Raw genomic sequence first — 27,952 nt, 5'->3', positions numbered from 1 at the left:
AATGTAGCACCAATATTTAAAAAAGGGCCAAGATACATTCCTGGGAATTACAGACCAGTTGCCTAACATCAATTGTATGCTAACTCTTGGAGGGGATATTAAGGGACTATATACAAGATTTTAGTAATGACAACGTTATCATTAGCAGTAATCAGCATGGATTCATGAAGAATTGTTCTTGCCAAACCAATCTATTAACCTTCTATGGAGAGGTGAGCTGCCATCTAGATAAAGAAAGGCCCATAGACATGGTGTATCTGTATTTTGCGAAAGCATTTGATACAGTTCCCCATAAACATTTACTGTACAAAGTAATATCTGTTGGCATGAACCATAGGGGTAGTACATGGATTGAAAACAGGCTACAGGGGCGAGGTCAGAGGGTAGTGATAGATGGGGAATACTCGGAATGGTCTGGGGTGGAAAGTGGGGTGTCCCCAGGGTTCTGTCCTGGGACCAATCCTATTTAATTTATTCATAAACAACCTGGAGGATGGGATAAACAGCTCAATCTCTGTATTTGCGGACGACACTAAGCTAAGCAGGGCAATGACTTCTTTGCAGGATGTAGAAACTTTGCAAGAAGATCTGAACGTAGAAAAATGTAAATGAATGCATTTGGGTGGCAAAAATATGAATGCAATCTACTCACTAGGGGGAGAACCTCTGGGGGAATGAAAAAGGAACTAGGGGTCTTAGTAGATGACAGCAATGCCAAGCAAAGCAAACAAAATATTGGCATGCATTAAGAAGGGGATTAACTCCAGACATAAAACAATAATTCTCCCACTCTATAAGACTCTGGTCCGGCCGCACCTGGAGTATCCTGTCCAGTTCTGGGTGCCAGTCCTCAGGAAGGAGGTGCTGGAACTGGAGAGAGTCCAGAGAAGGTCAACAAAACTAATAAAGGGACTGGAGGACCATAGTTTAGAGGAAAGGTTACGAGCACTGAGCTTATTCTCTCTGGAGAAGAGACTCTTGAGGGGATATGATTTTAGTGTAAAAATACCGTACTGTTGACCCCACACAAGGGATAAAGCTTTTCCGCGAAAGGGAATTTAATAAGCCACGCGGCCAATCACTAAAATTAGAAGAAAAGCGGTTTAACCTTAAACTGTGTACAGGGTTCTTTACTGTAAGAGCAGTTAGGATGTGGAGTTCTCTTCCACAGGCAGTGGTTTCATCGGGGAGCATCGATAATTTAAAAAAGCTGTTAGATAAGCACCTGAATGACCACAACATACAGGGATATACAATGCAATACTGACATAAAATCACACACATAGGTTGGACTTGACGGTCTTTTTTTCAACCTCGCCTACTATGTAACTGTGTCTTAACTGATCTGACTTTGGCATGCTACTTGTGCTCTGAGGATCTTGAAGGGGAACACCACGCCAAATTTTAAAAAAAAAACAGCGTGGGTTCCCCCCAAAATCCATACCGGACCCTTATCCAAGCACGCAACCCGCCAGGCCACATGCCCTCAACATGGGGGGTGGGTGCTTTGGGGCAGGTGGGGCCCTGAGCCCCCCTACCCAGAGCACCTTGTCCCCATGTTGATGGGGACAAGGGACTCTTCCCGACAACCCTGGTCGGTGATTGTCGGGGTCTGCAAGCGAGGGGCTTATCGGAATCTGGAAGCCCCCTTTAACAAGGGGGCCCCCGGATCTCAGCCCCCCACCCTATGTGATGGGTCTGCCGTGTGCTATGACTTGTATAGCCATGGGGCGTGGCCACCAGGTGATGTCATCCGGAGGCCCCACCCCTTATGACGTCACCACCCGGGAACTGAGGGGGGTGACGTCATAAGGGGGTGGGGCCTGTGTACTGTTTTTACTTTTTGACACTTTTTTTTTATAGGTGAATGGGTAGAGGTACAATGTACCCCATACTCATTCACATAGGGTGGTGAGCCCAGATCTGGAATCTATGGCCCCCTTGTTAAAGGAGGCTTCCAGATTCCTTCCCTGCAGACCACGACAACCACCGGCCAGGGTTGTCGGGAGAGGCCCTTGTCCTCGTCAACATGGGAAAAGGTGCGTTGGGTAGGGGGGCGCAGGGCTCCCCCTGCCCCAAAGCACACCCCCATGTTGAGGGCATGTGGCCTGGTATGGTTCTCAGGAGGGGGGTGGGGCGCTCGCTCCCACCCCCTTTACTGACCTGCCGGGCTGCATCCTTGGATAAGGGTCTGGTATGAATTTGGGGAGGGGGACCCCACTCCGTTTTTTGGCGTGGGGATTCCCCTTAGAATCCATACCAGACCCTCGGTCTGGTATGTGCTTGGAGGGGGAACCCCATGCCGTTTTGTTTTTTTTTTTTTTTTGTTTATTTTCGCATGCCAAAGTTGGATCAGTTAATACCATGATCGACTTCAATGATATTCAATGGGCTGAAGTAGGATCAGAGTCGGACCAAAGTAGTGCAGGAACCTTTTTCAAAGTCGGACTGACTTGTGTTGGACCAGTTAAGATGGCTCTCATAGGGAACGTTTAATTTTCAATTATTTACGTCATGCGACTTGTACTCCCAGCGTCGGAGCATTTGTAGTACAAGTGTGAACCCGGGCTAAATATCAGAAAGAAGAGTCACGTTGGCTATCAGTTGCCATTTTCCAACTGAAGATTTAAAAATAAAAGGTTAGTTTGCTGTGAACGCAGAGCGTTTTTATTTCACGTGTTGCTTTGTGAAATTTGCAGCACAAACAGCATGCAAAGTGAAGTTGCCCAAAGCAATAAATCGGATACATTTTTGCATTTAAATTATAGTAGATCGAGACCTATAATAATTACACCCAGCTACATTAGAGGCTGCCCAGATGGCAGCTCTGCAGATTAGCTCTGCACTTTAGACACTGTGTCTACCCCCTCCTTTCCAGGTTTCCATCCTAGGCTGTTGTATGACAGAGTTTCCCGTACTAGTATTTGGCTTGTCTATGTTTTTTTATGATGTCTGTTCCTGTATTTAGTTAATCATTCACGTTTATTTCTTCATTCCATTTTTTGTGGGCAGTAGTGTCAGTTTATGACTTTTTTAAACCAAGATCTCACAAGAGACCTAGTTGATCTCTGGTGTATTATAGATCTAAGAATCCTTCTGACTTCAACTCCCAGCTCCTGCAGTGGGCTTGGCACATTTTGGGAATTTGTAGTGCATAGCTGATATCAGACACGGGTTATATGAATTGAGCCATAGATCAAGTTGCAGTACAGTTCAGCTGAAATCCAGGTCTAGATTAGCGTGAGGTTTCTGCCTGCCTTACATACAGTCTGAATAGGGAAGTGTGCTTTGTTATAACAAATACAGAACAATGGTTCGTCTATATTCATGCGTTGTGGGTTTGGTTCCCAGCAAGGACTTGTGTATGGATTTTGTATGTTCTACCTGTATGGTTTCTGTACTTAGTCTGGAAAAATAGTGAAAGCATCATTAGCTGCCACATTGAAACCCTTTTGGGGAGGAGCGGGTATCTGGTTTTGACCTGGTTGCCCCCCCCCAAATGCAGTCGGCACATTAGGAAAGCAAAACCTGCTGGGAGCCGCAACTCACTAGAATCTACAAACAATGTCACTTCTGGTGACACTCCAGCAGCAATAATTGGAGATTTGAATTGGCTGTTTTGACAGAACACCGGCAGCATATACACTACGGTATAGGACAAGTTTGGCTGATTTGACAGAACACAATGGCTAAGGAGGAAAAAAAGTTGTCGCTGCCTTGGTTACTAGCCATGTTGTTGGTTACCTGCGGGCGGACTAACAATGTCCACTCATATTGTGTACCGTATGGTATACGCTGCTGGTGTTCTGTGAAAACAGCCAACTTGTCCAAATCTCCAATTACTGATGCTGGAGAGTCACCAGAAGTGACGTGGTTGGAGATTTTGGCCAGTTGGAGTTTTCGGCAGAACACCGGTTTCCCCTAGCCAAGAATTGTCCCGGGTGAGGACACAGCTGGATGCCTGGACAGTTATACATATATTCCAGTGGCAGAAAAGAATACCCCCCGCCCCTGCCTGCCATGCTAGCCTCATTCTACAGCTGTCAATATGTTCTTTTACACATAGAGAAGAAATACCACTGTGTCTCCCTTTGTACTTCTGTTCCCGCTCGCATGTAAGTGGGGGGGGTCCTTTTCTGCCAGGGGAATGTATACCTTCTGTAATACTGTTGATTTTTTTTTTTTTCTTTGTGCCGGGAGTTGGGCTTTAAATAAACATGGAGGTGGTATCTTGAAACTTGGAAAAAGGGTTGCTCCCTGCTTGTTCTACAAACACTGGTTAGTATTTCAGACAGCGCAGGGGATTTGGGTTTTTATGAACTGAATGCATGCAGATTAATGAGAGGCTGACTGATGTCTGCACATGAACTGATAACAGAGGGTAACATTTAATTTTCTGCTTTCCTTGTAGCCTGGTCAGTGAACTGACTTTAACTGCTAGGAAAATGATGTCAGATGAAGCCTTGAGCAGCGGTTTAGTCAGGTATGTATTTTTATTCAATATGGCAAAAAAGTAGGATTCCAGTGATCTATAACTGCTGAATATTGTGATCTTTATCGTCCATTGAGGGACAAAGGGAGTCTTTAAAGTGTTTCCAAACCTACAACAGTAAAATCAGTCCTTATATGCAGTAAAGCATCCTTGTTATACTCACTGTGGAACCTAAGGGGTTAATCCTCTGCATTGTGTAAAAAGGCTGTTCGATCCTGTCTTATCTGATCCTCTCCTTCTTCTTCCACTGTTTCCAAAAAATAACCTGATTTTTACAAAGCCAGGGGACAGGCTGCACATGCTCAGTTTGGTGTGTATTACTAGAGAGTTTTTTTAATCTTGCGAGAGTGCATGTGATCAGCACAGGGTCAATCAGCACTGTCCAGACAGAGGGTCAGGGGTCCTGCATTCCCATAGGACAATCGTGGGAGAATGAAAACTCCTTTTACAAGCTTTAACCAGACACTCATATAAGTAACCAAACTGCTCTAACTGCTGATGAGAAAAGGTATTTATCAGTTTATATTTACTAAAATAATTGCATTTCCATGTTCTGTGTACTGTGGGAGACCAGATATAGTGAATGCAGGGGCCTGGGTTTAGTAACACTTTCTGATTATATTGCTGCCTAAGGGACAGTTTGACACTGGCAAACAATAGAACTGTAGCACAGCAAAGAATAACTACTCCCACCACTAGCATGCCTTCGTTTTTAGCTAATGTCCTAGAAGGATGGATGTCTTCTCTTTAACCACGTCATGCAAATCGCCGTACCCGTACATCGATACTTTGACGCTAAATATCGTTGTTATGGCAGCAGCTAGCTGCCAAAACCCAGGTATTTTCAGGAACGGCATGTGTTTCTCTTTGAGATAAAAGTGGTCTCTGTGGCGGATTTGCCACAGGATCACTTATCAGTGGCGGGAGAGGGCGCCCTCCCACCATGCTTCAGTCGTCTCCGCCGCTTACCGGAGCCGTCGGTACGGCCGAGACAATCGCGTACGCTCCCCTCGCTGGCTGGATGTTGAGTGAGGGAAAGATGGCCCCCGCCATCTAAATTTTTAAACGTCGCCAATGGAGATTTTTTAAGTGCCAAAGTTTGTCGCCATTCCACAAGCGGGCACAATTTTGAAGCGTGACATGTTGGGTATTCATTTACTCTGTGTAACAGTATCTTTCACAATATAGAAAAAAAATGGGCTAACTTCACTGCTGTCTTATTTTTTAACTCAAAAAGGTGTATCTTTTTCAAAACAATTGCGCTTGTAAGACCGCTGCGCAAATACGGTGTGACATAAAGTATTGCAATGACCGCCATTTTATTCTCTAGGGTGTCTGAAAAAAAATATATATGTTTGGGGGTTCTAAGTAATTTTCTAGCAAAAAATGATTTTAACTTGTAAACAAGTGTCAAAAAGAGGCTCGGTTCTTAAGTGGTTAACTCTGCTATGTCAAAGATTAACCTATTTTTGCACCTTTTTTCTTTTTTATTGTTCCAGAATTTTCTTCTTCAATTCCCAATGCCTAGTACATACGATAAGAATATCAGTCGAATGATCATCCCTTTTTTTTTTTTTTTTTTTTTTGCATGCTAATCTCCTATCGAAAACCAATAGGTTACTAAAGTTATGAAAACTCTCCTACGACAGATACAACTTCGGAAGTGATGTTTTGTATTGTAATGTGTTCTTTCTTTTCTGAGCATACGTGGTCTTGGTCACACAATTTTTTTCGTACACGTACTATACCAATTAAACGAAAATCGTTTGTTCATGCTTGTCCTTTCGGATATTTTTTTTTTTCCTGAGGAGGAGGAGGGGAGGAGGGGGGGGGGGAGGGATGGGAAGGAGGGGGATGAAGGGGAATGGGCATAAGAAGAATAGACCTGAAATGTAGGATGTCCTTTACTGTATTTCACATCCTGGTTATGGGGTAGGGGGTTCAGGGTCTTCAAAGGTGTCCACCCAAGAGGACCAAATTTTATCGAACTTCCCCGGGCATTGTCTACTTTCATAGGTCAGTCTATAGGGGGAGTACCCGACCTTCTCCACGAGGCAAGGGAAGGAGGCTCTGCCAATTTCCATCTTAGTAAAACTTCTCGCCTAGCGTAGTACAAAGTGAAGGTTAGACACCAGTTTACTATACCTATCACCCTCAACATCCTCCAGATGACTAAGCAACAGTATTTGGGGATCCACTGCTAAGTTTGAGCCCGTGACTTCGCTCAGTGTGGAGGCAACTGCTGACCAAAAGGGTCGGATCTTGGGACAAGACCAGACCATGTGCCAGAACGTGCCCACCTCCTGCCTGCATCTCTGACAATTGGGATCTCTGTCATGGTAAATGCGCGCCAGTCTCTGGGGGGTGAAACTGACACATAATCACACACATAGGTTGGACTTGTGTCTTTTTTCAACCTCACCTACTATGTAACTATGTAAATACGCTCTATGTAGGAACTTAAATTGCATAAACCTGTCTTTTGCTGCGATCATGGAGGGAATGTAGGAAATTAAACACTCCTTCCATTCCTCCTCGTCTAAAGAGGGAATATCAACCCTCCACTTTTCCCAGGTTTTAGTTAATTTGGCATCATACTCCACTGTGAGATATAGATATAAAGTTGAGAGAGGCTTCCCCATTACACTGGAAGTCAGGAGTCGTTCAATGGAATCTGGTTCCAGAATAAGGGGGGCTGGGAACTGAGCTTCAAAGGCATGTTTCAGCTGCCAGTACCTGAATTGGAAGGAGGGCGGGATAACGAAGGATTGCCTCAGGGCTTGGAAAGTCATAAGCCTATTATCCTTAACCACATGTTTTAATGTGAGGATTCCCTTCTTTGCCCAGAGAGAGGGGTCCGGTATACTATAAAAGTGGGGGAGCATAGGGTTACCCCATAGGGGCATGTGAGGCGAAATGTGATTGGGCTTCCGGTATATTTTCCTAGCCTCCTGCCAGACCCTCACAGTGGTCCACATCAGAGTCGTCATGGATGAATTGGCCCTGAGGCCGCAAAATGGGAGATTGCTCAGGGCAGCAAAGGAGCCCAGAATAGCCGCCTCCAGAGTGACCGCCGGATTCTGTGTGGGCTGGGAAGAACCACCACCGAATCGTGACCAGAACAGCTGCCCAGTAGTAGATTTGAAAATTCGGCAGTGCCAGACCCCCCCCCTGAAAGTGGGAGGTATAGGATCTGCTTGGCCACCCTGGGTGGCCTCCCAGCCCAGACAAATTGTATCAGCAGACTCTCCAGCCTGCGGAAAAAAGTCCTAGGGATGTGTATGGGTGTGTTACGGAAGAAGTAGAGAAACTTGGGAAGGTAAATAATTTTTAGTAAGTTGACTCTGCCAACAGGGGTCAGTGGAAGGGAATGCCAAGCAGCACACCTAGCCGTAAGCTGCGTCATGAGTGGTCGGAGATTGTTGTCCATGTAGTCTTGGACCTTAGCGCTAATTTTAATCCCCAAGTATTTGAAATCTTCTACCCATTTGAGCTGCGAGTGTGGTACCTTAGGGGTCGAGGGGTGGAGCCGGAAGAGAATCGACTTGTCCCAATTAATGCGAATCCCCGAATAGCCACCGAATTGGTTAATTAGATCCAGGGCGGTCTGCAATGAGGACGAGGCGTCCGCTAAATAGAGCAGAGCATCGTCCGCGTACAGCGATAGCTTTTCCTCAATTGGACCTACTTGAAGTCCCCTCACCCCAGGGTGAGCCCTCAGTGAAACAGCCAGAGGCTCCATCGCCAAAGCAAATGGGCCCGGGGAGAGGGGGCATCCCTGTCGCGTGCCGCGAAACAGGTGGAACTTCCCCGATAGGCATCCGTTGGTACGTATTCTAGCTGAGGGTCCATGGTATAACATGCGGAGCCATTTCATAAAACCCGGGCCAAACCCAAATCTCGACAGCACTTCCCATAGGTAGCCCCACTCGACGGAGTCGAAAGCCTTCTCCGCGTCGCGTGAGGCCACCGTTCCTTTGGTCACCTCATCTGCTCTGTCTATATGAGTGTGAAGGCGTCTGATATTAATGTCAGTTCCCTTCCCGGGCATGAAGCCTGTTTGATCCCTGTGGATGAGGGCAGTAATGACCAAATTAAGCCTATTGGCCAATACCTTTTGCCAGTACCTTTGCATCCACGTTCAGAAGGGATATAGGGCGATAGGAGGCACATAACGTGGGGTCCTTCCCCGGCTTAGGCATCACTACTATGATCGCTTCGCTCATTGTGTCCGGGAGTTTTTCGAGGCACGGCGATGCAGAGAAAAGGCACTGAAGTTTATCAACTAGTTCTGTAGCATATTGTTTGTAAAACTCCACAGGGATGCCATCAGGCCCCGGTGTTTTCCCTGTCTGCATCGATTTAAGCGCCTGGAGTATCTCCAAGGACGTAATTGGTGCGTCGAGCTTGTCACGGTACGTTACTGTAAGGGTTGGAACGTCAATGTCATCTAAATATGCTACCAGATCCTCCCTTCTGTAGTCTACCCTGGACCTGTAGAGAGATTCATAGAATTGCGCAAAACAGCCATTGATCCCTTCTGGTGTATGGATCAACTATCCCGAGGAGTCCCTAATATGTGAGATGCTCAACCCTCCCGCCTGTTCCCTGGAAAGGCAGGCCAACAAACGGCCTGACCTCTCTCCCTGCTCAAAAATCCGTTGGGATTGAGCCAGCATTTTCTTCTGGGTGAGAGAGGTACGGAGACGAATCACCTCCTTCGTCAGAAGTTGTAGCTGCGAGTAGTGCACAGGATCCCGAGTGCGAACAAAAAGAGCCTCCGCACTACTCGCCTCCTCCTCAGCCCTAACCAAATCTGCCCTACGCTCCCGACGGACTCTGGCAATGATGGTCTGGTAATGTCCCCTCGTCGTGGCCTTGAAGGGGTCCCACACAACTGTGGGGTCAGCTGAGCCCACATTTACGGCCCAGAAGTCAAGCAGTTCCGTTCTAAATTGGGAGTCTACTGCAGTGTCTGAAATCCAAAATCTGGAAAGCCTCCATATCCTTTCTACTGTGCCCAGGGAAAGGTCTAAGGACAGCAACAAGGGTGCGTGGTCGGAGATTCCCCTAGGGAGTATTTGTATGTCCGTGACCCGTGGGAGGACCGGGCTCCCTGCGAAGACCAAGTCTATGCGGGAAAACGTTCTATGAGAGGCCGAATGGCATGTGTATGCCCTGGTCTGGGGGTGACGCCACCTCCAGACATCCGTCAAGCCATAGGTGTCCGCCCACTCAGCCATCCCAGGGCAATGATGTCCCGCAGGAGTTAGCTTGTTAACGTCCGGGTCAGGGACCAGATTGAAGTCACCCAATATAACATTGTTATCAGAAGCAAATTCAGCCATCTTGTCGGTGATCTGATTGAGCACCAGCAAGGAAGCCGGAGGAGGCAGATATAAGCCCACAATAGTCCATGTTATAGAGTATATTTTAGCATGAATAATAACATACCGACCGTCAGGGTCCAGGGCCAAGTCCAGAAGCCGAAAAGGAAGTGATTTCAATACCAGAATAGTAACACCCCTAGAGAAAGTGGAGTGTGTAGAGTGGTAATGGTGCCCCACCCATGGTTTTTTTAGGGCCAGAACCCTACGTCCTGTTAGGTGTGTCTCTTGGAGCACACCTATGTGTGGGTTATAGGTTTTAATGAATTGGAACACCAGGGAACGCTTGACCGGGGAGTTCAGTCCCCTGGTGTTCCAGGAGATGATGTTAAGGGAGGACATATCTACGAGGGATAATAAGAGTGTTAGGAGTAATGTAGGTCACGGCTCCTGAACTGGACCCCAGGACCCAAACGGACACATCTGGAAATAGTGCAATGCTGAGAAGTCAAGTATTTTAGTACAAATGTCAAATAAAAACAAAACCAAACTAAAAAAAAACGATAAAGGGTACCAGTATCTAAAGTAAATGCAATTTGCCCCATTAGGGGAACTTTCATCACCCCCCACCCCACCCAACCCCCCAAAACTGAGGCGGGTTTCAATCCCAAACTTATTCAGCTCACCGGCTGCAACTGGGGGTCCATGGAAGAGGCGAGTCCACCCCCCCCCCCCCCCCGAAACTTCACACGGGGGGAGGAAGCAGCAGTTCAAGCGGCTTTCCACACATGAGATCTCCGCTTGTGGTACAGCAGGCTGTGAAGGCCTAGAAAGTCAGATGAAGAGAATTAGCCCATAGTGCGGCCTCACAGTGAAGTCGATCCGTCTTTAGGAGGATACATAGAACAAGAATTCCAACATTGTTCAAAGGAAGAAACAGGTGTAAAGGAACTGTATGTCCCAAAGGTCTCCTGACCAAGTTCTTTGGCAGGGGCATTAACTTGAAATTTCCCTGGTAGGGATAGTAAGCATCCCTCCTCAAATCAGCACACAAAATAGCTTGAACTGGGCCTAGCCTGTGCAACAAACTACATCATCAATGTGGTATTTTGTGTGGTAGCTCGGACCTTGGCCGAGACCATGGAGAGTAAGCAATGAGAGGGGTCATACAACACATACCAGGTAGACCCTCATCGAGACTGTGGTAGGGAGTCCAGCCAGGCTGAGGCCTCTCTCGGTCTAGTAAAGAAACGAGTTGTCTCGCCGTCCTGGACTCTGAGGCGAGCAGGGAAAAGCACACTCTAGCGAATGCTGCGTGATCGCAAAGCTGCTTTAACTTGGTCAAAAGATTTCCTGAGTTTCTGTGTCTCTACCGAGTAGTCCGGGAAGATCATCAGCTTTGTGTTTTGGAATCTGAGGTCCCCCACATTTCTAGAAGCGCAGGGAACTTCGTCTCTGTCTCTGAAGTTGAGGAGACGGAGTATGAAGGTGGGGAGGGGATCCAGGGGGTCCCGGCTTAGGCGGGATGCGGTGCGCCCTCTCCACCGTGTAATAAGGTGACCAGTGGGCCTCAGGTAACAGGTCATGCAAGAGAGCCTCTATGAAGGAGGTGGGATTAGTCCCCTCTACCCCCTCCGGTAGACCAACAATACGGAGATTATTACGCCGATTCCTGTTCTCCACGTCCTCGGCTTGGTATTCAAGGGCTTTTACTTTGGTTTGGAGTGTACGGAGTGATGCCCCATGGTCCGCAATGGTATCTTCAGTGGTACTCAGTCTCTGCTCCATCTCAGTGACTCGTGATCTGATTTTATCTATATCTTGGCGGATGAGACCTATATCCAGCTGGACAGCTTCAATTTTGGATGTTAACGTGGATTGGCAAGTGGCGATAGCCGCCATGACATCCGCCAGCCAGGGGGGCCAAGAGTCATCCGATGCCATAGTGGTCATCTGCGAGGCTTTGTGGGTGCTGCGCACATTAAAGTCCTCCGGAGAGGGGCAGGCGGGCGTCTGAGGGGAGTCCAACCGTGGTGGAAAAGTCAGCCTCTTACCCCCTTTACTATACTTTGCGCTGGAGTTCCTGCGTCTCATTCAGGAGCTAGGGGGCCCAAAGCCGGGCAGCAGTCAGCGACTGGCTGTGGGATCCTGTCTGCAGGGTCAGGGGTAGTCAAGGAGTAGGTATGGTACAATGTGTGTGTCCCCCTTAACAGTCTTTCCTCTCACCTGGGGTAGTATGATGCAGAGGCTGTCCACCTTTTTGTGTGCAGCTTAGCCGGGGATCCCCCCAATCCGGAGGACAGGGGGTGAAGGTGTTCCAGGAGTCTTTCCCCTCACAGGGAGATATCCCCACCCAGCACAGGGCCTCCTCCTCTAAGCCAACAGGGTCAGGGTCTCCCCCAGGCAGTCCGACGGCTCCGGATCTTTAGGAAAGGCCACGGCTGCGGCCTAGTCACACGTGGAGGGAAGGAGAGACCAGGCCCAGCGCGCGGCCTATATACAGTCCAGGGTCTCCTCACTCCTGGTTCGCCGCGCGGCTTGGGCCTAGTCGTCCACGGCAGGCCGGGAGCGCGCGACGGCGCCGATCTCGGCCCGGGAAGAGAAATCCTCCTCGCCCCTCACTTATTAGGGAGTCCCAGGTTCCCCCCCGAGCAGCTGGGGTGAAATATGTAGGTGTTTAGGATCGATGGATCCGGATTAGAAAATCGAATGAGCGGATCTCTCTAAAAAAAAAAGCCGCCGCTCACAGCGCCATCTTGGCCACGCCCCCCTTTCGGATATTGTTGCATCTATTTTCTCATCGTGTGTACTAAGCATTAGACACTGCTAGAGTGTTATCTGGTGCTGCCGTCTTCAGCCTGTTTGTTTTTTTTTTTTTTGGAGTGCTGTGGAGGGACCCCGCTGAACTAGACTTTGCAGGGATAGCCTGGAAGTAAACTTCAGGCACTAGGTTCTGCATAGGGCACTTTCCAGACTACTTTCTATTAAGAAGCTAACACTGGAGCATTTTCCAGGTCCAGAGCCACTGGCATTGCCTCAGCGCTTGCCCTGTCTGTAGAGACTAACTTTTTAGTAAGCAAGTTGTGCTGAGCATTGGGAGCTACCTCAGGAATATAGGAAGCTGATGGCCTTTAAAAAATTCACTGTTTCCTGCTATTTTCCACAGCTGAGTAATCAGTGTGTGAATTAGTGCTGACATCATCCGCTGGGAGAAGTGTTGCACTCTCATTCTGCATCGGGGAAGCATCTTCCTGTTGTTCTTGCTGCTTGCAAAGAAGCTCGTAGAACCTAGATCTTCGATCCATTTCTGCTGTCCACCTACAGTAACTGCTAGATTTTGTTAGTATCTGAGGCCTTTCTTTGTACCCTGTGCCCTAAGTTTGCCACATGTCTGAATTTAGACTGAGCTGGACAGTCCCACTGGTGCCCACAGCTCACACTACAAACAGCTCCAGGGTTAATGCAACATGCCTCCTGATGGTGCTGCTGACATCTGCAATCTGGAATCATATTGCCCTCTGCTTCTAGAGTAATTCTCGTCATCTAAGTCCTCTTTAGCTCTGTTGAGCGTGGGCGCTTCCTCTGCTCTTTATTACAGCCATGCAAGACTTTATTGCCCATATCAGCCACTTATTTGCTGATCGGGACTTTACAGGCATTGCAACTATGTGATTATGTAAAAAAAAAAAAAATAGAAATTTTATTTATCACATCATATAAGACATTCGAAATGGTATGAAAATTGTGTAAACATGTATTGATCATAATATGGTTTGGATGCACATTTCTGGTATTACAAGCGTTTCTAGATATTCTTTTCTTCAAGGAGAAAGTACAGAACAGAAACTATAAAATAGGCAAAGAGCATCATCACAACTAATCCTCATGTATAAAACATATGTAATCATTATATCAGCTACATTGTACACTTACAACCCAGTAGATCACATAGCAGACAGCTGATAAAAACATATCACACTAGGGGATGTATCATTGTCATCCAGTAGTAAGCCAGAGGTCATCTCACTTAACAGGACCGACAGACACCACTTGAGGACAAAAATAACAAAAAGAAGAGTTTCAAGAATTGCACAATAATTTAAAGTAGACAATAATAATCTACATAGATCATATACTCTATTATGGCAGCATAAATCTGGCTAAAAAATTAGGATTTTTCAAAAATTACGCCAACAAATCAGATGTGAACTCGGGTAGGGTGATAGGGGTGTGCAACAGGCTCGGAGATTATAAAACATAACTATATATAGCCAGGTACAAAGCTCCACCACAACAATTGTAATGGAGCAAAAAAAAATAAATTTTGACCTCTTGCTTACTACTGGCCAACGGTGATACATCCCCCTAGTGTGATATGTTTTTATCAGCTCTCTGTTATGTGATCTACTGGGTTTTAAGTGTACAGTGTAGCTGATATAATGATTACATGTGTTTTATACATAAAGCTTCATACACACTACTAGTTTTTTTTCTTTTCCGTTCAACTCAGCGGGCTGAACGAAAAAAAATGCTGGCAGCTTAGGTCGGAGCCGCTGTACCAACGCTCCGATGTTAGTACAGCGATCTCCCCTGCTTTTCTATTGTATTCTGACAGGGGGAAAGCCCCCACCAGAACATTCCGGCCAGCACTCTCAGCCATCAGCCATTGGTAGATGATTGGTCATGCCCCTGCGACAGGCTGCAGTACACATGGGCCGAATGTCAGACAGTTTCTATTGAACTGGCCGATGCCGGCCCATGTGTACTAGGCTTTAGGATTAGTTGTGATGATGTCCTTTGTTTTTTTTTAACGTTTTCTGCACTTTCTCAATTTCCTTAAAGAGAATATCTTGAAGTACAATGAAATATGAGAAATGCGCATCCAAATCATATTATGATCACTTTATGTTCACAGAATTTTTCATACTATTTTGAATGTCTTTTAGGATACAGTATGTGATAAATAAAATTTGTATCTTTTTTTTTTTTTTTTAAATATGTAGTTGCAATGCCTGTAAAGTCCTGATCAAAGCTGTGTTCTTAGTGTTTATCAAAATTTAGGGATGCAGGCATTGTATGTGAGGATGGCAACACTCAACGATTTTTGTAGCTTATCTACCCGTGGCCTTGAAAGCTTCTGAGTCCTCAGCCACTGAGATTCCATCTGATTCTGAGTTGCTCCAGTTTGCCCCTGAAGGGTCAGAGTCTACTGCTATTACTCTGAAGTTAAAGAGACCATTGCACAGCTTTTTGATGCACCACTTTGAAATGATAGAATCAGCCTATTGCTTCTACTGCAATGCTGTTTCCAGTGTTGGGTCCTTTAGAACCCCTTAAAGTGTAAGTTCACCCTAACACTAAAATCCCTGCATCTACAGACATCCACATCCACAACCTATCTAGCCCTGTAAAGAAGAAATCGGTATACATGCATTTTTTGAAGCCGCTCCGATCCGGTCTCCAGCGGCGGAAGCTCTGCCAAGGACACAGCCGACAATGGCTGTGAAATGAATGGGGAGTGACGTCGCCCATTGACTTACTATGGGGCTTCCGTTGTCGGCTGTGTCCTCTACACCTGCCTCCCCAGCTGACAGCTTAGCATGAGATTGGGTCAGAAAGGCTTCAAAAAAAGGTATGTATACTGAGTTTTTTTACAGGGTTAGTGTTAGATCGTGGATGTCTGTAGATGCAGGAGTTTTAGTGTTAACGTGTACTTCTACTTTAAGGTTCCAAAGACTGTCCTATTGCATCAGCTGTTCCAACTCTTGCTTAATGAAGATTGGAAACACCCTGACAAGCTATTTGCTCCCCCAAACACTTATTACCTTTTTTATACCCATTTAGAAGAGAACCTTGTTAAAAAAAAAAAGTGGTCTAGCCCCACGGCCTAGATCTTCCTTCTTGCGTAAGGTAGTTTCTGCCTTTCACCTCCAGCCAGGACATTGTTCTTCATCCCTCTGTCTGGCTTCAGTTCATCTAAAGGAAATTTCCCTCCATTGCCTGGATGTGGTGCAAACTGTGAGAATCAATCTCTCAGCCACTCCTTCCTTCAGAAATGCTAATTTCCTATTTTGTCTTTCTGGATGTTCCCCGTAAGGGCACACTGGCTTCTCAATCTACTATATCTATGTGACACAGACAGACCATCATTCAAGGATCGGGTACTAACCTTTCCTGTCAATGGGCATTCCAAGATTTGCAAGGCTACTACCTGGTTTTCTGTTCCTATGTTCATTAAGTTCTACCAGGTGGAAATTGCAGCCTTATCTGATGCCAGCTTCAGACGTAAGCCTCTTTGAGCTGTAGGCAGTCCCTTGTTCTTTGTTGTCTTTATTGGGCCTGTGTTGCCCACCTTTCAGTTGGACTGTTTCTAGACATCCTATGGGTAAAAAGCCTTCCTGTGCCTGTCAAAGGACTATAAAGAAAACTGGATTTTTGTACTCACCATAGTCCCCACTTATCTGTGTTTATGATCATTCTCTTGATACTGCCTGCTACAAAACTGAGGCAAGCTGGTAGGAAGGGTTTTCCAGGCCTGGCCTACAGTTTTTTTTTTTTTTTTGTTTGCCAGTGTCCAATCTTTTCTGTATGTGGCAGGTGAAAGTCTTCTTGTGTTCCTCAGTGAACTCCCAAGCAAAGTCCTATTTTGGGCAGTGAGTTGTAGATTTTCTTATAGTAGACTGATACTAGATTGCAAACAAATGTTAACAGCCTTATGAGATAGATACTAAGCAGTGATAAAAGAGCTGAAAAGCTTTTTTTCACTCTGTTTCGGGCTTCCTTTGTTGTTAGTCACATGACACAAACACTAGATTAATTTGTCAGAGTTCAGAATGACAAATTCTACCCTTCAGCAAAGATCACAATGCCTAAGCTTCAATTGCCTGGCATAGGTGGAATCCTTGTACAGCATTTTCTTTAGAAAATGTAATTACAATTATTGTGTGTGACTCTGGGTGTGGTTGCCACCATCCTCATTAATTATATTTGAAAAACCACAGTTGCTCTTTATTATTATTATTATCATTCAGGATTTACATAGCATAGGATAGGATAGGATTTACCCTGCTCGTTAGAGCTTACAATCTATATAGGATGGTGAAGGCAACTTCTAATCAAAAAAAAAGATTAAAGTAATAAGATTTATGTTCTCGATTTAAAAGGTTTGAACCACATATATTACATAGTATAAAATATTGTACAAAATTGGGTTACAACATCAAGAAGTGTGATCCAAATGGTATCCCCCACAGCTGATTTAGCTTGCAGTTATTGGATTACTGATTGACCCACTAAGCTTAGGTACTCCAACGCGTTTTGAAATATTTATAACAATTATCTTCTTCAGGGATACGATACCAATCTGGAAAATAAATTATATTTTACTATTCACAAATTAAAGTCTATACATAATAGTTCAACCATCATAATACAAAAAGAAAACGTACATAATTTGTCCTACCTGTCCTATATGGAAAAGGGAAAGTCTGGATCCATGTGAGTAGACTCAAGTTATCAGGACCCCCATACGTGCATGCAGAGACCAACACTCATATTGCAGGCAGTTTATTTATTATCATTGTATATGCCTTAACAGCCTGCAATATGAGTGGCTAAATCATCAGCTGTGGGGGATACCGTTTGGATCACACTTATTGATGTTGTAACCCACTTTTGTTCAATATGTTATACTATGTCATATACAGTGGATATAAAAAGTCTACACACCCCTGTTAAAATGTCAGGTTTCTGTGATGTAAAAAAATGAGACAAAGAGAAATAATTTTAGAACTTTTTCCACCTTTTTAATGTGACCTATAAAACTGTACAACTCAGTTGAACAACAAACTGAAATTGTGTAGGTGGAGTGAAGTAAAAATAAAAAAACTAAAATAATATGGTTGCATAAGTGTGCACACCCTTAACCACTTCCGTACCGCCGCACGCCGATATGTCCTAACTTTGAAGAGGGATATCTTTGTTATGGCAGCAGCTAGCTGCCATAACCCTGGTATCCTCCTCTTCAGGGAGCGGTCCGGTTTCCGATAATAGTGGTCTCTGCGGCGTATTTGCCGCAAGATCACTTTTATCAGTGCCCTCCGCCGCTTACCAAAGCCGTCGGTAGCAGCGGAGGCGATCGGATCCTTCTCCTTCCTGGGTATGGAGGCAAGTGAGGGGCAGATGGTCTCCAACCGTCTCCATACCATTGCAGGGTGGAAGCGATGTCAGAGCGTCACTTCCGCCCATAGCTCTTAAAGGGTCATTTTTTTTATTGCATTTTAATGTAAATATGAGATCTGAGGTCTTTTTGACCCCAGATCTCATATTTAAGAGGTCCTGTCATGCTTGTTTTCTATTACAAGGGATGTTTACATTCCTTGTAATAGGAATAAAATTGACATGATTTTGTTTTTGAAAAGAACAGTGTAAAAATGAAAAATAAAAGGTAAAATAAATAAGGAAAAAAAAAATTTTAAATGCGCCGTCCCGCCGAGCTCGCGTGCAGAAGCGAACGTATACGTGAGTAGCGCCTGCATATGAAAACGATGTTCAAACCACACAGGTGAGGTATCGCTGCGATCGGTAGAGCGGGAGCAATAATTCTAGCCCTAGACCTCCTCTGTAACTCAAAATATGCAACCTGTAGAATTTTTTTAATGTCGCCTATGGAGATTTTTAAGGGTAAAAGTTTGTCGCCATTCCATGAGTGGGTGCAATTTTGAAGCGTGACATGTTGGGTATCAATTTACTCGACATAACATTATCTTTCACAATATAAAAAAAAATTGAGATAACTTTACTGTTGTCTTATTTATATAAAAAGTGCACTTGTAAGACAGCTGTGCAAATATTAATTTTTATTGCAGCACTCAGTCTTTTTGGGTATGAGTCTATCAGCATGGCACATCTTGACTTGGCAATATTTGCCCAAAACACTCCAAATCGGTCAGATTGCGAGGGCACCTCCTGTGCACAGCCCTCTTCAGATCACCCCACAGATTTTCAATTGGAATCAGGTCTGGATTCTGGCTGGGCCATTCCCAAACTTTAATCTTCTTCTGGTGAAGCAATTCCTTTGTTGATTTGGATGTATGCTTTGGGTTGTTGTCATGCTGAAAGATGAAGTTCCTTTTCATGTTCCGCTCTCTAGCAGAAGCCTGAAGGTTTTGTGCCATTATTGACTGGTATTTCCAGCTGAAGAAAAATGGCCCCAAAGCAAGATGCTGCCACCACCATGCTTCACTGTGGGTATGGTGTTCTTTTGGTGATGTGCAGTATTGTTTTTGCGCCAAACATCTCTTTTGGAATTATGGCCAAAAAATTCAACCTTGGTTTCATCAGACTATAACACATTTTCCCACATGCTTTTGGGAGACTTCAGATGTGTTTTTACAAAATTTAGCCGGGCTTGGATGTTTTTCTTCATAAGAAAAGGCTTCTGTCTTGCCACTCTACCCCATAGCCCAGACATATGAAGAATACAGGAGATTGTAGGCTTACCTGACCAGATTTCTTCTCGTCTTTTCATCAATTTTGGAGGGATGCCTAGTTCTTGGTAATGTCACTGTTGAGCCATATTTTCTCCACTTGATGATGACTGTCTTCACTGTGTTCCATGGTATAGCTAATGCCTTGGAAATTCTTTTGTACCCTTCTCCTGACTGATATCTTTTAACAATGAGGTCCCTCTGATGCTTTGGAAGCTCTCTGTGGACCATGGCTTTTGCTGTAAGATGCGTCTCAGAAAATGTCAGGAAAGACCTACTAGAACAGCTTAACTTTATTTGGAGTTAATCAGAGGCACTTTAAATGATGGCTTGTGTGTACTGACTGCTATTTAACCACTTGCCGACCGCCGCACGACTATATACGTCGGCAGAATGGCACGGGCAGGCAAAAGGACTTACAGGTACGTCCTTGCCTGCCCGCGGGTGGGGGGTCTGATCGGACCCCCCCCGGTGCCTGCGGCGGTCGGCAAATCTCCCCCGGCGATCGGTGGTGAGGGGGAGGCCATCCATTCGTGGCCCCCCCCCTCGCGATCGCTCCCAGCCAATGGGATCATTTCCCTGCCTCTGTATTGTACACAGAGGCAGAGGAAATGATGTCATCTCTCCTCGGCTCGGTATTTTCCGTTCCGGGCCGAGGAGAGAAGACTGTAATGTGAGTGCACCAACACACTACACACACAGTAGAACATGCTAGGCACACAAAACACCCCGATTTCCCCCCCCCGTCACAAACTGACACCAAGCAGGTTTTTTTTTTTTTTCTGATTACTGTATTGGTGTCAGTTTGTGACAGTTACAGTGTTAGGGCAGTGAGTGTTAGGCCCCCTTTAGGTCTAGGATACCCCCCTAACCCCCCCAATAAAGTTTTTTAACCCCTTGATCACCCCCTGTCACCAGTGTCACTAAGCGATAATTTTTCAGATCGCTGTATTAGTGTCGCTGGTGACGCTAGTTAGGGACGTAAATATTTAGGTTCGCCGTCAGCGTTTTATAGCGACAGGGACCCCCATATACTATCTAATAAATGTTTTAACCCCTTGATTGCCCCCTAGTTAACCCTTTCACCACTGATAACCGTTACGGGTGACGCTGGTTAGTTCGTTTATTTTTTATAGTGTCAGGGCACCCGCCGTTTATTACCGAATAAAGGTTTAGCCCCCTGATCGCCCGGCGGTGATATGCGTCGCCCCAGGCAGCGTCAGATTAGCGCCAGTACCGCTAACGCCCACGCACGCAGCATACGCCTCCCTTAGTGGTATAGTATCTGATCGGATCAATATCTGATCTGTTCAGATCTATACTAGCGTCCCCAGCAGTTTAGGGTTCCCAAAAACGCAGTGTTAGCAGGATCAGCCCAGATACCTGCTAGCACCAGCGTTTTGCCCCTCCGCCCGGCCCAGCCCCAAGTGCAGTATTGATCGATCACTGTCACTTACAAAACACTAAACGCATAACTGCAGCGTTCGCAGAGTCAGGCCTGATCCCTGCGATCGCTAACAGTTTTTTTGGTAGCGTTTTGGTGAACTGGCAAGCACCAGCCCCAGGCAGCGTCAGGTTAGTGCCAGTAGCGCTAACACCCACGCACGCACCGTACACCTCCCTTAGTGGTATAGTATCTGAACTGATCAATATCTGATCTGATCCGATCAGATCTATACTGGCGTCCCCAGCAGTTTAGGGTTCCCAAAAACGCAGTGTTAGTGGGATCAGCCCAGATACCTGCTAGCACCTGCGTTTTGCCCCTCCGCCCGGCCCGGCCCAGCCCAGCCCACCCAAGTGCAGTATCGATCGATCACTGTCACTTACAAAACACTAAACGCATAACTGCAGCATTCGCAGAGTCAGGCCTGATCCCTGCGATCGTTAACAGTTTTTTTGGTAGCGTTTTGGTGAACTGGCAAGCGCCAGCGGCCTAGTACACCCCGGTCGTAGTCAAACCAGCACTGCAGTAACACTTGGTGACGTGGCGAGTCCCATAAGTGCAGTTCAAGCTGGTGAGGTGACAAGCACAAATAGTGTCCCGCTGCCACCAAAAAGACAAACACAGGCCCGTCGTGCCCATAATGCCCTTCCTGCTGCATTCGCCAATCCTAATTGGGAACCCACCACTTCTGCAGCGCCCGTACTTCCCCCATTCACATCCCCAACCAAATGCAGTCGGCTGCATGAGAGGCATTTTTATGTCCTCCCGAGTACCCCTACCCAACGAACCCCCCCAAAAAAGATGTTGTGTCTGCAGCAAACGCGGATATAGGCGTGACACCCGCTATTATTGTCCCTCCTGTCAATCCTGGTCTTTGCATTGGTGAATGTTTTGAACGCTACCATTCACTAGTTGAGTATTAGCGTAGGGTACAGCATTGCACAGACTAGGACACACTTTCACAGGGTCTCCCAAGATGCCATCGCATTTTGAGAGACCCGAACCTGGAACCGGTTACAGTTATAAAAGTTACAGTTACAAAAAAAGTGTTAAAAAAAAAAAAAAACACACACAAACAAAAATATAAAATAAAAAATAATAGTTGTCGTTTTATTGTTCTCTCTCTATTCTCTCTCTATTCTCTCTCTCTCTATTCTCTCTATTGTTCTGCTCTTTTTTACTGTATTCTATTCTGCAATGTTTTATTGTTATGTTTTATCATGTTTGCTTTTCAGGTATGCAATTTTTTATACTTTACCGTTTACTGTGCTTTATTGTTAACCATTTTTTTGTCTTCAGGTACACCATTCACGACTTTGAGTGGTTATACCAGAATGATGCTTGCAGGTTTAGGTATCATCTTGGTATCATTCTTTTCAGCCAGTGGTCGGCTTTCATGTAAAAGCAATCCTAGCGGCTAATTAGCCTCTAGACTGCTTTTACAAGCAGTGGGAGAGAATGCCCCCCCCCCACCGTCTTCCGTGTTTTTCTCTGGCTCTCCTGTCTCAACAGGGAACCTGAGAATGCAGCCGGTGATTCAGCCAGCTGACCATAGAGCTGATCAGAGACCAGAGTGGCTCCAAACATCTCTATGGCTAAGAAACCGGAAGCTACGAGCATTTTATGACTTAGATTTCGCCGGATGTAAATAGCGCCATTGGGAAATTGAGGAAGCATTTTATCACACCGATCTTGGTGTGGTCAGATGCTTTGAGGGCAGAGGAGAAATCTAGGGTCTAATAGACCCCAATTTTTTCAAAAAAGAGTACCTGTCACTACCTATTGCTATCATAGGGGATATTTACATTCCCTAAGATAACAATAAAAATGATTAAAAAAAAAAAAAATGAAAGGAACAGTTTTAAAATAAGATAAAAAAGCAAAAAAAATAAAGAAAAAAAAAAAAAAAAAAAGCACCCCTGTCCCCCCTGCTCTCGCGCTAAGGCGAATGCAAGCGTCGGTCTGGCGTCAAATGTAAACAGCAATTGCACTATGCATGTGAGGTATCACCGCGAAGGTCAGATCGAGGGCAGTAATTTTAGCAGTAGACCTCCTCTGTAAATCTAAAGTGGTAACCTGTAAAGGCTTTTAAAGGCTTTTAAAAATGTATTTATTTTGTTGCCACTGCATGTTTGTGCGCAATTGTAAAGCATGTCATGTTTGGTATCCATGTACTCGGCCTAAGATCATCTTTTTTATTTCATCAAACATTTGGGCAATATAGTGTGTTTTAGTGCATTAAAATGTAAAAAAGTGTGTTTTTTTCCCCAAAAAATGCTTTTGAAAAATCGCTGCGCAAATACTGTGTGAAAAAAAAAAAATTAAACACCCACCATTTTAATCTGTAGGGCATTTGCTTTAAAAAAATATATAATGTGTGGGGGTTCAAAGTAATTTTCTTTCAGAAAAAAATAATTTTTTCATGTAATCAAAAAGTGTCAGAAAGGGCTTTGTCTTCAAGTGGTTAGAAGAGTGGGTGATGTGTGACATAAGCTTGTAAATGTTGTGCATAAAATGCCAGGACAGTTCAAACCCCCCCAAATGACCCCATTTTGGAAAGTAGACACCCCAAGCTATTTGCTGAGAGGCATGTCGAGTCCATGGAATATTTTATATTGTGACACAAGTTGCGGGAAAGAGACAATTTTTTTTTTTTTTTTTTTTTTTGCACAAAGTTGTCACTAAATGATATATTGCTCAAACATGCCATGGGAATATGTGAAATTACACCCCAAAATACAGTCTGTTGCTTCTCCTGAGTACGGGGATACCACATGTGTGAGACTTTTTGGGAGCCTAGCCGCGTATGGGACCCCGAAAACCAAGCACCGCCTTCAGGCTTTCTAAGGGCGTAAATTTTTGATTTCACTCTTCACTGCCTATCACAGTCTCGGAGGCCATGGAATGCCCAGGTGGCACAAAACCCCCCCAAATTACCCCATTTTAGAAAGTAGACACCCAAAGCTATTTGCTGAGCGGTATAGTGAGTATTTTGCAGACCTCACTTTTTGTCACAAAGTTTTGAAAATTAAAAAAAAAATTTTTTTTTTTGTCTTTCTTCATTTTCAAAAACAAATGAGAGCTGCAAAATACTCACCATGCCTCTCAGCAAATAGCTTGTGGTGTCTACTTTCCAAAATGGGGTCATTTGGGGGGGGGGTTGTGCCACCTGGGCATTCCATGACCTCCGAAACTGTGATAGGCAGTGAAGAGTGAAATCAAAAATGTACACCCTTAGAAATCCTGAAGGCGGTGATTAGTTTTCGGGGTCCCGTACGCGGCTAGGCTCCTAAAAAGTCCCACACATGTGGTATCCCCGTACTCAAGAGAAGCAGCAGAATGTATTTTGGGGTGCAATTCCACATATGCCCATGACCTGTGTGAGCAATATATCATTTAGTGACAACTTTGTGCAAAAAATAAATAAATAAATAGTCACTTTCCCGCAACTTGTGTCAAAATATAAAATATTCCATGGACTCAGCATGCCTCTCAGCAAATAGCTTGGGGTGTCTACTTTCCAAAATGGGGTCATTTGGGGGGGGTTTGTGCCATCTGGGCATTTTATGGCCTTCAAAACTGTGATAGGTAGTGAGGAGTAAAATCAAAAATGTACGCCCTTAGAAATCCTGAAGGCAGTGATTGGTTTTCGGGGCCCCGTATGCGGCTAGGCTCCCAAAAAGTCCCACACGTGGTATCCCCATACTCAGGAGAAGCAGCTAAATGTATTTTGGGGTGCAATTCCACATATGCCCATGGCCTGTGTGAGCAATATATCATTTAGTGACAACTTTTTGTAATTTATTTTTTTTTTGTCATTATTCAATCACTTGGGACAAAAAAAATGAATATTCAATGGGCTCAACATGCCTCTCAGCAATTTCCTTGGGGTGTCTACTTTCCAAAATGGGGTCATTTGTGGGGGTTTTGTACTGCCCTGCCATTTTAGCACCTCAAGAAACGACATAGGCAGTCATAAATTAAAGGCTGTGTAAATTCCAGAAAATGTACCCTAGTTTGTAGGCGCTATAACTTTTGCGCAAACCAATAAATATACACTTATTGACATTTTTTTTACCAAAGACATGTGGCCAAATACATTTTGGCCTAAATGTATGACTAAAATTGAGTTTATTGGATTTTTTTTAGAACAAAAAGTAGAAAATATCATTTTTTTTTCAAAATTTTCGGTCTTTTTTTCAGTGTATAGCGCAAAAAATAAAAACGGCAGAGGTGATCAAATACCATCAAAAGAAAGCTCTATTTGTGGGAAGAAAAGGACGCAAATTTCGTTTGGTTACAGCATTGCATGACCGCGCAATTAGCAGTTAAAGCGACGCAGTGCCAAATTGTAAAAAGTGCTCTGGTCAGGAAGGGGGTAAATCCTTCCGGGGCTGAAGTGGTTAACATTAGTTTGAATGTGATTGCTTTATTCTGAACACAGCTACATCTCCAGTTATAAGAGGTTGTGCCCACTTATGCAACCACATTATTTTAGTATTTTTATTTTTACTTCGCCCCCAACAAAAAGATTTCAGTTTGTTTTTCAATTGAGTTATACAGTTTATAGATCACATTGAGCCTAGGTTCACACTTGTGCGATGCAGGAACCAGCGCTATTACACCGCCAGTTCCTGCATCACATTTCTCCCGCAGGCAGTTCACACTCCCGGGTGTGAATACATTGTTAATGACACCCCCAGATCGGTTAACAGATCGCAGTGCGAACTGTGAACTCGCACAGGAATCGGATCCCATAGGTGAGAACACCCATGCAATCCGATTTCAGCATGGGGGAAAAAGTCCCTGCACCTGTTTTGTGCGAGTTCGGCCATGCAACTGTACAACTTTGTCTCATTTTTTTACACCACAGAAACCTGACATTTTAACAGGGGTGTGTAGACTTTTTATATCCACTGTATGATGTAATATATGTGGTTCAAGCCTTATAAATCAAGAAAATAAATGTCATCACTTTATCCTTATTTTTTGGTTAGAAGTTGCCCTCAAAGTCCTGTAAAGAGCAATTGTGGTTTTTCAGATATATCTTTAGAATATTTAAGTTCTGCAGGCCTTCTATTACTCCCCGAGTCAGTAACTGGGAACATCTGTGTAGAGCAGGTCAGTGGCTGAGAAAGTATCAAAATTTCAGGCAACCGGGCAGATAGAATTCTCAGAACCCAGGAATGACTTCCTCCAATCTTCTTTCCGTGCAGGTCTTTTTAACACTAGCATAAATTGCAGAGTCACTGGAGGAACAAATTTTCAATATCTTTTTAAGTTTTGGAGAGCGGAGGATTGGAACCCCTGTCAGTTTTTATTGCCGTCATCCCCCATTAGGGAGATTCAACCTCCTCTAATTGTCCCATATCATTGAAATTGAAAGTAAAAGAAAATCCCACATTTTGGGTTGACCTCAGAACAGTAATAGAGGGGAAATTTTACAACGGGGACACTAGTTCTAGTGATCCTGGTGACATCCCAGGATTCTATAACTTTCTCAAATTTCCCCTATGGGACACAGATGGCAAAAAAAACTGACATGGGTTATAACTCTCCCTTACTTTATCCAAAAAATGTATTACATTTTGAGGGCAACCAGTTAAAGCTCTATAGGAGCTGCATTTGGCCCGTAGTCCACAAGTTGCAACTGATTTATCTCTTCTCTTTCCCTCTTCTCAAGCCGTGTGTTTCCCGATAAATCTTCCCTCATGCTTGCTTCCTTTGACTTGGCCTCTGAGATTGCCAGCAAGAGCCCTGTGGCTGTTCAGGGAACCAAAATCAACCTTATATATTCTCGAGATCACTCAGTGCAGGAGAGTTTGGATTACATGGTGAGTACTAATAACAGGATAAAACTCCCTGGGACAATTCTTTTATCAGACCACCAACATGACGTTTTTCTCTCTATCATAGGCTAACTGGAACATGAGCATGCTGCAGACTGAGGACATCATGAAGTCTGCACAGGCTGTCTTACAAAAGAAGAGCCCAAAAGACGTTACTTTTTCCAAACTGTAATAGTAGCCCTGTACTGCCGACTAAAACTGTAATAATCATCTGATAGACCCGTATGATTAGAACAACAGTCAGATATGATAATGATTAAATGTATCTGCACATAAAAAACATGCAAAAAGCCTAAGTTTAAAAATAAAGTCCTTTCAAAAAGCACCTGGAGGGACAGGTAATTAAAAAAACATGAGATAAGTAATCAATTTTCATGTAGTGCAGGGGAGAAAATGAGAAGTAATATGAGTGGTTAATGTGTGCAACCCAGACACTTTCTTTAGCCTTCGTAAATGTCTCTTCCGCCTTTTCTATTTAAAACTGAATGTAGTAATTCAGTTATCAACCATCTGTTTCTTTTCCATTATATGGAAGGCTCTGTTGGTAAAGAAACACACAATTGACCATTAAGACGAATGTCTTTTTACCTGAGGTTCAATGTTATATAATAGACTGAATTAATTTTCTTGTTATGAATAACAGAACTCTTATTAAGATTTGATATGTCTCAGATAATAAGTAATTTTCAAAGGTTTCTTGAAAACTGTGGTACAAATTCTGATGATTGTTTTTGCTACTGGTTATAAAAAGTTCAGTGTGGATTATGTCTGTTCAAGTTCTAAACTTTTTTTTTTTTTTTTTTTTTTTACTCAAATTACATGGATTGAACAAATCCACTGTCTAATACAGAAAGGAGGTTAAATGGAAAAAAGGTTGTGTGTTTGGTGTCACTTTTTTATAATGTACATTGGTTTTGGTCTCTTTTGGCACCAGTAGACTCCCTTATATGGACAAGTGATAAAGGATCTGGGCACCACTCTTGACCATACGGAATGGAATGACATATGGCTGACTGTCTCCAAATGCTCGTTCAATATTCTAGTCCAAGAAAATGCTTATAAGTTAGTTTCACTTTGGTACATGATCCCTGACCACATATCCAGATCTGCTTTCAGGGTTGCAATGACCAATGTAGTCTCCTGCAAATCTGGTGGTCCTGCCTCAAGGCTTACTACTTTTAGATATAAGTTTATAATATACTTCAGCTGGTTTTACATACTAACCTCACCCATGACCCATGTGAAGCCTTATTACATAAGCCTGTACTGCACCTTGATTAACATCAGAGAAAGCTGCTAGGATTTCTGGAGACAACCATCAAACTTTGCCAAGGTCAAACAGAGGCTCATGG

General features: G+C 44.4%; 1 protein-coding gene across 2 annotated transcripts in view; it reads left to right on the top strand.

Moving 5' to 3' along the window:
* ECH1 (enoyl-CoA hydratase 1) overlaps window positions 1-27,400 on the top strand; it is an 82,685-nt gene extending 55,285 nt beyond the window's left edge. For both annotated transcript variants that reach the window (XM_073598740.1, XM_073598742.1), the window contains exons 8-10: window positions 4,412-4,483; window positions 26,435-26,585; window positions 26,668-27,400. In XM_073598740.1, coding sequence (XP_073454841.1) covers window positions 4,412-4,483; window positions 26,435-26,585; window positions 26,668-26,772 — 328 coding nt within the window. In that variant the 3' untranslated portion in view covers window positions 26,773-27,400. The remainder of the gene's footprint in view (window positions 1-4,411; window positions 4,484-26,434; window positions 26,586-26,667) is intronic.
* The last annotated feature ends 552 nt before the right edge of the window (window positions 27,401-27,952 follow it).

This window comes from Aquarana catesbeiana, linkage group LG09 (assembly GCF_042186555.1).
Source record: "Aquarana catesbeiana isolate 2022-GZ linkage group LG09, ASM4218655v1, whole genome shotgun sequence".
NCBI classification, from domain to species: domain Eukaryota; kingdom Metazoa; phylum Chordata; class Amphibia; order Anura; family Ranidae; genus Aquarana; species Aquarana catesbeiana.
The sequence above is the reverse complement of the archived record's forward strand: the minus strand, read 5'-3'. Positions and strand labels throughout refer to the sequence as shown.